The sequence below is a fragment of the Rana temporaria genome, chromosome 6 (assembly GCF_905171775.1).
Source record: "Rana temporaria chromosome 6, aRanTem1.1, whole genome shotgun sequence".
NCBI classification, from domain to species: domain Eukaryota; kingdom Metazoa; phylum Chordata; class Amphibia; order Anura; family Ranidae; genus Rana; species Rana temporaria.
This window is the reverse complement of record NC_053494.1, coordinates 150,877,115-150,889,117: the sequence shown is the minus strand read 5'-3', so window position 1 is coordinate 150,889,117 and position 12,003 is coordinate 150,877,115. Positions and strand designations below refer to the sequence as shown.

The following is a 12,003-nucleotide window of genomic DNA, read 5'->3' as shown; positions in this document are numbered from 1 at the left end:
AGGTACAGGGCGTAGCTATGGGGGCAGGCTGTGCCCCCTCCTACGCCAACCTGTACCTGGGGGGGTGGGAACGTGACCTCTTCAATGAGGAATCCAGGAACACGTCATCTGATAGCGTGCTAACATGGCATCGCTATATAGATGATGTTTTCATGGTTTGGGGGGGCTCTCGTGATGAGCTTCTGATGTTTTTGGAGGGGCTACAAATTAACAACTACAATTTAAAATTTACATACAATTATAGCCAAAAAAATATAACTTTTCTAGATGTTGAACTTTTTATTGATAGTAAAGGTAGCCTGTGTTCTACACTCTACAGGAAACCTACAGCAGGCAACAGCCTACTGCATGCTTCCAGCTCGCACCCCAGTCCGCTAATCAATAGTATTCCATACAGTCAATATTTAAGACTGAGGCGCAATTGCTCCCGCGACGAAGATTACAAAAAAGAAGCAGCACAGCTTTACGCCCGCCTCAAAGAGAGAGGCTACAGTAAGACTTGCTTACGCCGTGCCTACAATAAAGCCAGCCTATTAGACAGAAACGATCTTATCTATAAATCTAAAAATGTCTCTAAAGCCAACACTACTAGGGTGATTACACGCTTTAATCGTCAGCACCAAACAATTCGTAATATTTACAGCAAATACTGGTACCTCCTTACCTCCGATGATAAAATTAAAAAATTTATCAATTTAAAACCGGAGATAACATTCAAACGCTCTCCCTCAATTCGGGATAGAGCCGTCACCAGCCATTATGCGACACAAATGGTGCCCAAACCAACTAAGACAGGAACTTTCCCGTGCGGTAAATGCAATTTTTGTCGATATATTCTGCCAGGTGAAAGTATTTCTCTACCCAATGGCGAAACATATTCACCTAAGTTTCGTGCAACCTGCCAAACAATTGGCATTATCTATATAATGAAATGCAATTGCGGTGCCTACTATGTAGGTAAAACTAAACGCAATTTCTTTTGTAGAATGAGAGACCATGTCTTAGCTGTAAAGAAAAAACTTATGGAAACACCCATTAGCCGCCACATGGGCTTGTTCCATAACCACAACCAGGCAATGTTAGGCTTCTTTGCCTTGGCACATATTCCTCTCAATGAGAGAGGAGGAGATGCTGACAAACGACTGCTACAAGCGGAAGCACGCTGGATATATACACTTAATGCCACTCAGCACCCAGGGTTAAATGAAAATATTAGCTATAAACCCTTTCTTTAATTTAATCCAGTGACCACAAGCTGGACATACCGGGGTGACTACATCGTTAATTCGAAGCTCTTCTATCTAAGCTGTTCTTCCACCTTCTCTGGTTAGGCTTTACCAAATGGCTATCAGCCTCAATCCATCAAGGCCTATCAAGCAATCTTGTCCGAGTCCCTTGAGCACCAATACTTCCTGTTGATAGAAGGAGGTGGTGCAATTGGCGCCGTGAACTGTGTTTCTACACTTATACGAGCCCCATTATTGCGATACCCCACCACCTGACACTTGGGAGTTTAGAACCTTATTGTGCAGCTTATATGACTGTAGGTATGCAACAACACTTTATAATTAACCCGATTTGTTTTTGAATACCATCTTTTTCGGTTACACAGAAGAACATACTTTGATGTGACAACATTAATGTCAAATATTACTGCAATGGATTTCGAGTGGTTTTATGCTGTGACCTGTGGACTTTACCTACGGTTTTTCTTTCTTTTGTTTTTTCTGGGTCTACTGGGGGCCCTTCCTTTACATATTTATTTTATTTTATATTCCTTATTATCATTATATATTTTTATTTTTTATTTTTTTTTTCTTATTATTATTATTATTATTTTTTCCATTTTTCATTATTTTTCTTAATTTTAATTTTATAATTAATATTATATTCCTTTAATATTCTTTATAATTAATTAAATAATTTTTTCTGCTTCACCAATTCCTATTTCCCAATTATTATACTTATTTTTACTTTTGCTTTCCTTTTTTTTTTTTTCTTTTCTTCCCCCTTTTTTTTTTTTTTTTTTTTTTTTTTCTTCTTCCCCCTTTCCCCACATCTACTTTTACCTCTTCACTTATTTGCCTGACACGGATTCAAACTTGTTTTGCATGCTCTCCTACCACCAGCATTGATCCCCTGCACTTTAGCACACTGCCGTTATCATCAGACATCTATCAGTATTGCTGCAAGCCACTTTGGGCGCTAGGGGGCACGCACCAGCTCAGCGTCACTGATCTGAACTCAAGCGGAGGCTTGAGTGTCAGTGCGCGTCCGCTTCTTCACGGCACCCATATGGTAGGCACTGATGCGTCATTTGTGACGCTGGTGTACTTTCCCAGGAGTTCCCTTTCTCCACGCCGGCGCGTTTGATTCAGCATCTCCTAGAGGGATGCTCTTCTTCTGCGCAGACGCGGTCCCTGTGGTTCCTATGGGCAATCCCCATGACATCTGCCGTGATCACCACGCCCATCTTAGAGTGAGGAGCTGCCCCCTACTCAGCTGTGTATCATCTCACTCTGATTGAGGGCAGCTTATTAGTGAGCCGCACAGCTGATGTGTCAGCGTGAGCTCTGCCAGAGGAATCATTCCTCGGTATACTGAGGCAACAGCAGGTCATAGGTATGCTTTCATCTACCATTGTCTTATCATTATTTCATTTTTCTTTCTTTCAAGTTTAATTCATTATTCACAACAATCTGGATGTGATACTTTGTTGCCACTTGCAGACTCTGTGAAAATATACTTTTTACTCACTTATCTGTCAACACTGAGGAAATATTTTTTCCTGGATTGACTTTTTTTCTTTTATTCTTCTATTTTTCACTATTCAGTATCTGGACTATACAGATCTCTTGGGCAATTTATCTGCCCTATTCCCGGCAGTTATTATTGCAACTAGAATCAGGTAAAACCATTACCATTATTCCTTTTAATTAGATTAGTATTTTCATTCTTTTTTTATGCTATACCCCTATTACTATGATAGGTGTAACAACTATAAAGTTGAATTATTACACAAAAAATGCTACATTCTTCTAAATAATTTAGATTCGTTTGATACTTTGCAGCCTATATAGGCGTTTATATTTATATTAACATTATCTTTATCACTGCTGTCGTTTGCAGTTTTAATAATTAATTTTCAAACTAATCTGTTATTATACAATCTGATGATATAGTGAATGACTTCCTATTTTGTGCAGTATAGTATTGACAGAAATCTCTTGGGATGAATTATTTCCATCTCTTCTGAGACTACCTCATCATCAATCTTCCCATTTTTTCTATCATCATTTTAATCAGGTAATAATCATTAACTCTTTTACACATATCTCTCTATAGTTGTCTGTTCATCATAATTTTTCTCCTTTTCTGGTTACATTTCTTCTTTCTCCCTTTTTACTTGTTAATTTTTCAATATCCCTAATATTTTTATTCTGTACCTACAGTACCTGCTTGCCTCCGGCTCCTCTTCCTCTATAGGCTTGCATCCAGGCTCTGTGCATTGCACGGTGATCCTACCCGCATGCTTAAGAGGATCATTTCCTCTTTTTCCCATCCCTCCTTCCACCTATCTGGGATTTTCCATCTGGGACTTTGAGCCAACCACGGCCAACTATTCAGGTTTTTTTAGTCCACTTTTACAGGTAAATATATTTTTTTATTATTTTTTTCGTTAAAGTCCACAGCTATCACAGACACTCCATTAACTCGACTTTCGTCTATTTAAATAAAATACATTATCTTTATGTCTCATAATAAACTATGATTATATTAAACTCCATGGTCAACCAGACACGTTTGTATGTACCGATATAATCAATCTATGTGACTATTTGTATACATTATGATATATATGTTCTTGTTCATTGATATACTCTTTGTTTGCTCAGACTACTGCCCCCCATTGGTTCCTGACGAAGCCCCCTTGGGCGAAACTAGTAGAACCGTTACATGTGGGATGAAATGAAGATCACCTGCATCTATATGCACTTGAAGTATCATTTTATTTGATAGTCTGGAATTTGTCTAGTATGCATTCTATAGTATTCAATGTACAATATTTTTTCTTTTTTCTTTTTTTCTTTTTCTATGTCTTTTTATAAAGAAAACCTTTTTACAAAATAAATATTTTTGATATTCATATCGGTGTTGTGGCTCTCATGATTGAGGTTTGACCAGGCCCACATATTTCTATAGAATTTTACTGTCGATGCTTTAACAAGAGTCCCCATATTTTTCCTGTATAAGGAAACCCCCATATATGTCAATCACCTGTCACTCACAGCAAGGGGGAAGAACTGACTCCTATTTCTCTGTGTGTCAGTTTTTATCTCACTGAAAAAAAGATAAGAGGATTGCTCAGAGCTGGATTAACTCTTAATGGCAAGACTGGGCACAGATTACATCAATCCTACACTGTACAATGTGCAGGCTTTAAGTAAAATAAAAAAAATTTGGGTGGTTTACATCCACTTTAAAATCAAAAAAAGTGACCGTTCTTTGACTTCTGGGCTGTATATTAGTTTCTGCATATAAACCACTGAGACTGAACAGGCACAGCTTACTTACTGCCCTAAAAATCAGTAAGCAACTTTGGAGGCTGAAAATGGGTTATTTTATCCTTGTAGCTATTTTATGCAATTTCTTTCATTTACAACCTGAAAACATGAAAGCGGACATTGCTGACATCCTTCTAAAAATATTTCTTGAAACTCATGCTTATCCTCTGACCTTAAAAGCTACCTAGTCACTAGGAAAAATGCTTAAAGCGGGGGTTCACCCTTAAAAAAAAACAATTTGTCTACCATGCCATCCAGCATACTAGCGTCAGCTACAGTATGCCTGTATTTTTATTTTTTTCGCTGTACTCACAGTTTAATCCATTAGTTAAGTTTCAGACTCCCTCGGGGAGTAGGCGTTCCTATGAAGAGGGAGTAACATGATTGACGGCCAGCTATGGCACGTCACGCTTCCCGAAAATAGCCGAAATAGGACTTGGCTCTTCACGGCGCCTGCGCAGTCAGCTCCTAGTCTGTGCGCAGGAGCCGTATAGCGCCGTGAAGAGCCGAGTCCTACTCCGGCTATTTTCGGGAAGCGTGACGCGCCATAGGTGGCCGTCAATCATGTTACTCCCTCTTCATAGGAACGCCTACTCCCCGAGGGAGTCTGAAACTAAACTAATGGATTAAACTGAGTTCAGCACAAAAAATAAAAAATAAAGGCATACTGTAGCTGACGCTAGTATGCTGGATGGCATGGTAGAAAGTTGTTTTTTTAGGGTGAACCTCCGCTTTAAATAAGTTCCCAAAAAAAAAAAAAATTAATAAATGCACTTTTTTTGCTAGGAACCTTTAATACAGGGATGCCCAACCTTTTGAAGAGCGAGGGCCACTTAAGCGACTTGGTAACCGGTTGTGGGCCACAATTAGCGGAGCGGGCGGGTGGTAGGTCCGTGTCTGCTCTGTATATGCAAAGCAGACGACACAGACACAGTCCACTATACTATTTGGCTTTCTTGCACTTTGCAATAGACTTCTATTATATTCTGCAGGTTTGGTGCACTTTCAGAAAGCTCCCCAAACTTCGTAGGTAATAACAGAAGTCTAGGGCTCAGTGCAGGTAACCCGCAGGTGCACTGCTCTGCAGCTGCGGATCAGTTTGAAAGCAGCCCAGTAACCACTGCAGAACAGATATACCCATATATACACTGATTTTATTAATAAAACTGAACAGTATTCTATTCTATTTTATCCCAGAGCAGGAGGTCGCGGGCCACATCAGAGGGCTCCGCGGGCCACTGGATGGGCACCCCTGCTTTAATACAGGGGTCTCAAACTCAAATTACCTGAGGGCCACAAGACAAGTTTTCATATGCCATGGGGGGGCCGCATGCAAACTTTCAAACTTCAAAAACAACAGTACTGGTGTCAGCGAACACATTATTAACCCCCAGCACTGGTGTCAGCGAGCGCATTATTACCCCCAGCACTGGTGTAAGGCAGGGTTTGACAAATTTGCTTGGAATCTAGGAGCCAGCTAAAAATGTTAGGAGCCAGAAAACGCACCCCGTCCCGACGAGCTTGCGCGCAGAAGCGAACACATACGCGAGCAGCGCCCGCATATGTAAACGGTGTTCAAACCACACATGTGAGGTATCGATGCGATTGGTAGAGCGAGAGGAATAATTCTAGCACTAGAACTCCTCTGTAACTTAAAACATGCAACCTGTAGATTTTTTTTAAACGTCGCCTATGAAGATTTTAAAGGGTAAAAAAGTTTGTCGGCATTCCACAAGCGGACGCAATTTTGAAGCGTGACATGTTGGGTATGAATTTACTCGGCGTAACATTATCTTTCATAGTATTAAAAAAAAAATGGGGATAACTTTACTGTTGTCTTATTTTTTTATTAAAAAAAGTGTATTTTTTTCCCAAAAAAAGTGCGCTTGTAAGACCGCTGCGCAAATACAGCGTAACATAAAGTATTGCAACGATCGCCATTTTATTCTCTAGGGTGTTAGGATAAAAAATATATATAATGTTTGGGGGTTCTAATTAGAGGGAAGAAGATGGCAGTGAAAATAGTGTAAAATGACATTAGAATTGCTGTTTAACTTGTAATACCAACGGCCACCACCAGATGGCGCCAGCTCACATCTGGTGGTAATAACTTGTAATACCAACGGCTCACCACCAGATGGCGCCAGTGCCACCAGATGGCCTGCGGGCCATTTATAACTGGTCCGCGGGCCGCAAATGGCCCGCGGGCCGGTACTTTGAGACCACTGCTTTAACCACTTAAGCCCCGGACCAAAATGCTGCCTAAAGACCCAAGGGGTTTTTACAGTTCGGGACTGCGTCGCTTTAACAGACAATTGCGCGGTCGTGCGACGTGGCTCCCAAACAAAATTGGCGTCTTTTTTTCCCCACAAATAGAGCTTTCTTTTGGTGGTATTTGATCACCTCTGCGGTTTTTATTTTTTGCGCTATAAACAAAAATAGAGCGACAATTTTGAAAAAAATTCAATATTTTTTAGTTTTTGCTATAATAAATATCCCCCAAAAACATATATAACATTTTTTTTTCCCTCAGTTTAGGCCGATACGTATTCTTCTACCTATTTTTGGTAAAAAAAAATCGCAATAATCGTTTATCGGTTGGTTTGCGCAAAATTCATAGTGTTTACAAAATAGGGGATAGTTTTTTTGCATTTTTATTTATTTTATTTTTTTTACTACTAATGGCGGCGATCAGCGATTTTTTTCGTGACTGCGACATTATGGCGGACACTTCGGACAATTTTGACACATTTTTGGGACAATTGTCATTTTCACAGCAAAAAATGCATTTAAATTGAATTCTTTATTGTGAAAATGACAGTTGCAGTTTGGGAGTTAAACACAGGGGGCGCTGTAACATTTAGGGATCACTGTGTATGTGTTTACTAGTGTAGGGGGGTGTGGCTGTAGGAATGACGTCATCGATCGTGTCTTCCCTATAAAGGGGATGACGCGATCGATGCGCCGACACAGTGAAGCACGGGGAAGCCGCGTTTACACACGGCTCTCCCCGTTCTTCAGCTCCGGGGAGCGATCGCGACGGAGCGGCTATAAACGAATAGCCGCGCCGTCGTCCCGGATCGCTCCTGAAGCCACGGGGACCGCCGCATGTACCGGGGGGGGTCCCGATCGGACCCCCGACCCACGTCAAGCAGAGGACGTATATATACACGTTGATGTGCCTGCCTGTGCCATTCTGCTGACGTATATGTACATGAGGCGGTCCTTAAGTGGTTAATACATTGCAATGCCAAGGTCCCATACCTCCGATATGGGCAGGCAGTTTTCACACTGACAGGAAGCTCAATTAACTGGAGCGATCAACAGCGCACTGGTAGTTCTTGGAGAACTTCAAGTGGACAGCCCCAAAGGATTTCAGTACTTGTAGTTTTCCCATTCACAAAACACTGTGAATGAATGACGTGGCCAGGCAGGTGGAACCCCGCACTGCTACATCTTTTTTAGATTGTGACATCGAGCAGATGCCCCGCTTGCTGTCAAAACGGGGGATAGGGGGAGGTGAGGGGGCTGGTGCATTTTTAACATGTTACACCCTGAATATGGGTGTAACATGTTGCAAAAGGTGAACTTATCCTTGAAAAGTAGAGTCAGCTTATAGAAGGAGAACAATACTCACCTGTCTGCCATGTTCACTGCTGGGTAGTGTGGTTTTATCCACTGGCTGCTAACTTACAACTGTGTCTTATAGAGAGATGCAGTGGCTGACGAATGGAGTAGTGAGAGAGATTTCCTCTTATTTCCTGTTCTGGTGACAATATTACCAGGACATGGAGTGAGGGGAAATCTTCAACAGGGACACAGACAAGAATAAAACTGTTCTTTTATATTAGATTAGGGAAAGGTTAGTATCTCTGGCAGCTTTTTTCTACGGTTTGTGTGCCTGTTTGAGATTTTCCCCTCACTTCCTGTGCTGGTGACAATGTTATTACTGGGACAGGATGGAAGGAAAATCTTCTCCGCAAGACAACATACCTGGCAGAGGTTCTAACCCTTCCTCACCCAATCTCACCCAATCCAAAAAAATTGTATCTGGAGTTACTTTGTCTCTTTTTGCTTATCAACATATACATTGTTTAAAAGCACCAAAATAAAAGTAGCAAGTTCCTGAGATATCACTAAACACTGTGGAGTGCATTTCTAAACAACCTGCACAGCAATGTACATTCTGTAACAATCACGCAACAAAACAAAAAGGTACCGGGCCATTTCCTGTGCTGGAGGAAGGTTTTTAATTGATTAAACAGAAAAGACTGCATTTGGCCACTAGATGGCATTAGTTATCATAGGGATTTTCAAGACTTGGCACCATCTAGTGGCTAAATGTGGCATTTTTTATTTTAAATCAATAAAAAATATTTATCCTGCACAGCCAAATTTGTTTTTTTTGCCCTATTCACACAAAACAAATGAACAAGCACTTTCACTGGGTGCTATTATTTAATAGATACACCCCTATAGAAACTGAAAATAAACCTGCCATCCATACCTGTGTTTCTTCAGCAGCTGCAAAGTCACACATCATGACAAATTCATTTGAGCTGCAATCTTCATAAGGATAATGCGCCATAAAGTCCATGGCAGAGGAGATCCCTAAGCGACTTAAGTCTGGAAGCTGCTCTCCACAACTGCATTCACATAGACTGTCATCTTGGTCTTCGTGTTCCACTGGCCAAAGATTACCTTCCATCTCTCCACTTTTAGGTTGCCTTGCCATGCATTCAGATGAATCTTCAACCACTTGACTTGCTGTTGTGCCAGTGGAATGACCGCTTTTATTGTTAATTCTGCACCCAGAAAAATCACCAGCCTTGTCTGCTTCTTTACAAGCTAGTGGATCATTTCCCATCATATGTGTTCTACAATGGTGCAGCTCCCCTTTCCCACAGCTCTTTGGACTCCTAGTCCCCTCCACTGCGCTATGCCTAGCTACATCAGCTACATCCCTTTCCAATTGTTTTTCTCCATCATTATTTGTGTGGTTCTTTGTGTTACTGCCTGCATACCCCACCCTCCCTCCAACTTCAGAATCACATAAACCCCTTTCTAACTCCATTATTCTCATTACCTGACAGTTACTGTACATTGCCTTTGGTTTTACCCCACAGTCACATAGCTTGGTGTCCATGTCCCTCATGGAGCATAACTGACTATTATTTACACCAGTCTCAGCTGACGTGGTTTCAGTTCTCCTCTCTGGTTCTGTCATCTGTCCAACGTTCATCTCCCCTTTTCTGTGCTTCTCTAAATCATCTCCATATCTTTCCTGACCTTCCATATCATCAAACTTTAATGGTATCTCTTTATACCTTCTTCATCATGGTGCTAAAAAGACTGAGCAAAAATAACGGATGGAGCTGCGTCACCCTAATAGGACTTTCCAGCGCTAACACTTTTTCAGATCTACACAGTGGTACTGAACTCCACTTATCTACCCCAGGCTCAAATTCAAAGACAGCATATCCTTCATTGCAGCTAGGTCTACTAATCGCCTACACCCCAAGCGATTCCTCTGTCTTGGAGCACTGGGTGGGATTTGGATAAGTCTTCTTCCCCTATTGAGACGTACACTTGCTTTTGTTTTCACATTCCTGGTAATCTCCCCAATAGAAGGGAATTTTTCTGCAACTGTTCTACAATATCAGGTCACATCACTGCAACTTTCCAAAAAATGTCACCAATACCGGGACAACTCACTACTACCAGCCCTGTATCTGAACAATTTACTGCTAATCCCCAATTCCAGGACAATTCGATTCCAAAACACTGATCTTCTACTGTTCCCAATTCCAGGAGAAAGTATCTGCTACTCAGTCCAATCCCAGGATAATTTACTGCTACTGTCCTCAATTACAGGACAACGGATCTGCTACTGTCCTTGGTTGCAGGATGATTTACTACTGTCCCCAATTCCAGGACAATTGACTGCTACTGTCCCCAATTCTAGGACAATTGACTGCTACTGTCCCCAATTCTAGGACAATTGACTGCTCCTGTCCCCAATTCTAGGACAATTGACTGCCACTGTCCCCAATTCCAGGACAATTGACTGCCACTGTCCCCAATTCCAGGACAATTGACTGCCACTGTCCCCAATTCCAGGACAATTGACTGCTACTGTCCCCAATTCCAGGACAATTGACTGCTACTGTCCCCAATTCCAGGACACCTCACTACTACCTCCACCAACACCAGGGCACCTCACTACCACCTCCCCCAACACCAGGGCACCTCACTACCACCTCCCCCAACACCAGGGCACCTCACTACCGCCTCCCCCAACACCAGGGCACCTCACTACCGCCTCCCCCAACACCAGGGCACCTCTATACCACCTCCCCCAACACCAGGGCACCTCACTACCACCTCCCCCAACACCAGGGCACCTCACTACCACCTCCCCCAACACCAGGGCACCTCACTACCACCTCCCCCAACACCAGGGCACCTCACTACCGCCTCCCCCAACACCAGGGCACCTCACTACCGCCTCCCCCAACACCAGGGCACCTCACTACCACCTCCCCCAACACCAGGGCACCTCTATACCACCTCCCCCAACACCAGGGCACCTCACTACCACCTCCCCCAACACCAGGGCACCTCACTACCACCTCCCCCAACACCAGGGCACCTCACTACCGCCTCCCCCAACACCAGGGCACCTCACTACCGCCTCCCCCAACACCAGGGCACCTCACTACCGCCTCCCCCAACACCAGGGCACCTCACTACCGCCTCCCCCAACACCAGGGCACCTCACTACGGCCTCCCCCAACACCAGGGCACCTCACTACCACCTCCCCCAACACCAGGGCACCTCACTACCACCTCTCCCAACACCAGGGCACCTCACTACCGCCTCCCCCAACACCAGGGCACCTCACTACGGCCTCCCCCAACACCAGGGCACCTCACTACCACCTCCCCCAACACCAGGGCACCTCACTACCACCTCCCCCAACACCAGGGCACCTCACTACCACCTCCCCCAACACCAGGGCACCTCACTACCACCTCCCCCAACACCAGGGCACCTCACTACCACCTCCCCCAACACCAGGGCACCTCACTACTACCTCCTCCAACACCAGGGCACCTCTATACCACCTCCCCCAACACCAGCACACTTCACCTTTTCAGACTTGTATATTTGTTACACTTCTCAGTGATTGCCGTCACCTCACCAATGGTAAACCAGTACTAGGACACGTCCGCTGTATCCTGTCGGGACCCCTGTCCTCGTATCTGCTCGGTCTCGTTGCTCTTCTTTCTACATGTTATCGGCCCCTTTCATTTCTGACCTACAGCGGCTTCCTGCTGCCTCCGGATGACACTTCGCTTCCCCGCTCAGGCGACTTAGTGCACTCCTCTATGCCCCCTGCTGGCAGCTCAGCAGTACACTCTGCACACAGCCAGA

At 43.5% G+C, this 12,003-nt stretch overlaps 1 protein-coding gene and 2 long non-coding RNA genes across 5 annotated transcripts in view; 2 read left to right on the top strand and 1 right to left on the bottom strand.

Annotated features, from left to right (window-relative positions):
- The window catches only part of PRMT2 (protein arginine methyltransferase 2), a 39,977-nt gene extending 28,578 nt beyond the window's left edge, over positions 1 to 11,399 (bottom strand). The window contains exon 1 of one of the 3 annotated variants that reach the window (XM_040357590.1): positions 9,073 to 11,399. In XM_040357590.1, the coding sequence (XP_040213524.1) occupies positions 9,073 to 9,861 (789 nt within the window). In that variant the 5' untranslated portion in view covers positions 9,862 to 11,399. The remainder of the gene's footprint in view (positions 1 to 9,072) is intronic. The other 2 variants (XM_040357589.1, XM_040357588.1) reach the window with 2 other exon arrangements.
- LOC120943917 lies at positions 2,355 to 3,241 on the top strand. Its single transcript, XR_005750334.1, has 3 exons — positions 2,355 to 2,622; positions 2,835 to 2,908; positions 3,212 to 3,241. It is a non-coding gene; the product is annotated as an uncharacterized LOC120943917 (long non-coding RNA).
- LOC120943916 lies at positions 3,243 to 3,988 on the top strand. The gene is made up of 3 exons (XR_005750333.1): positions 3,243 to 3,306; positions 3,453 to 3,650; positions 3,897 to 3,988. It is a non-coding gene; the product is annotated as an uncharacterized LOC120943916 (long non-coding RNA).
- Positions 11,400 to 12,003: the final 604 nt, after the last annotated feature.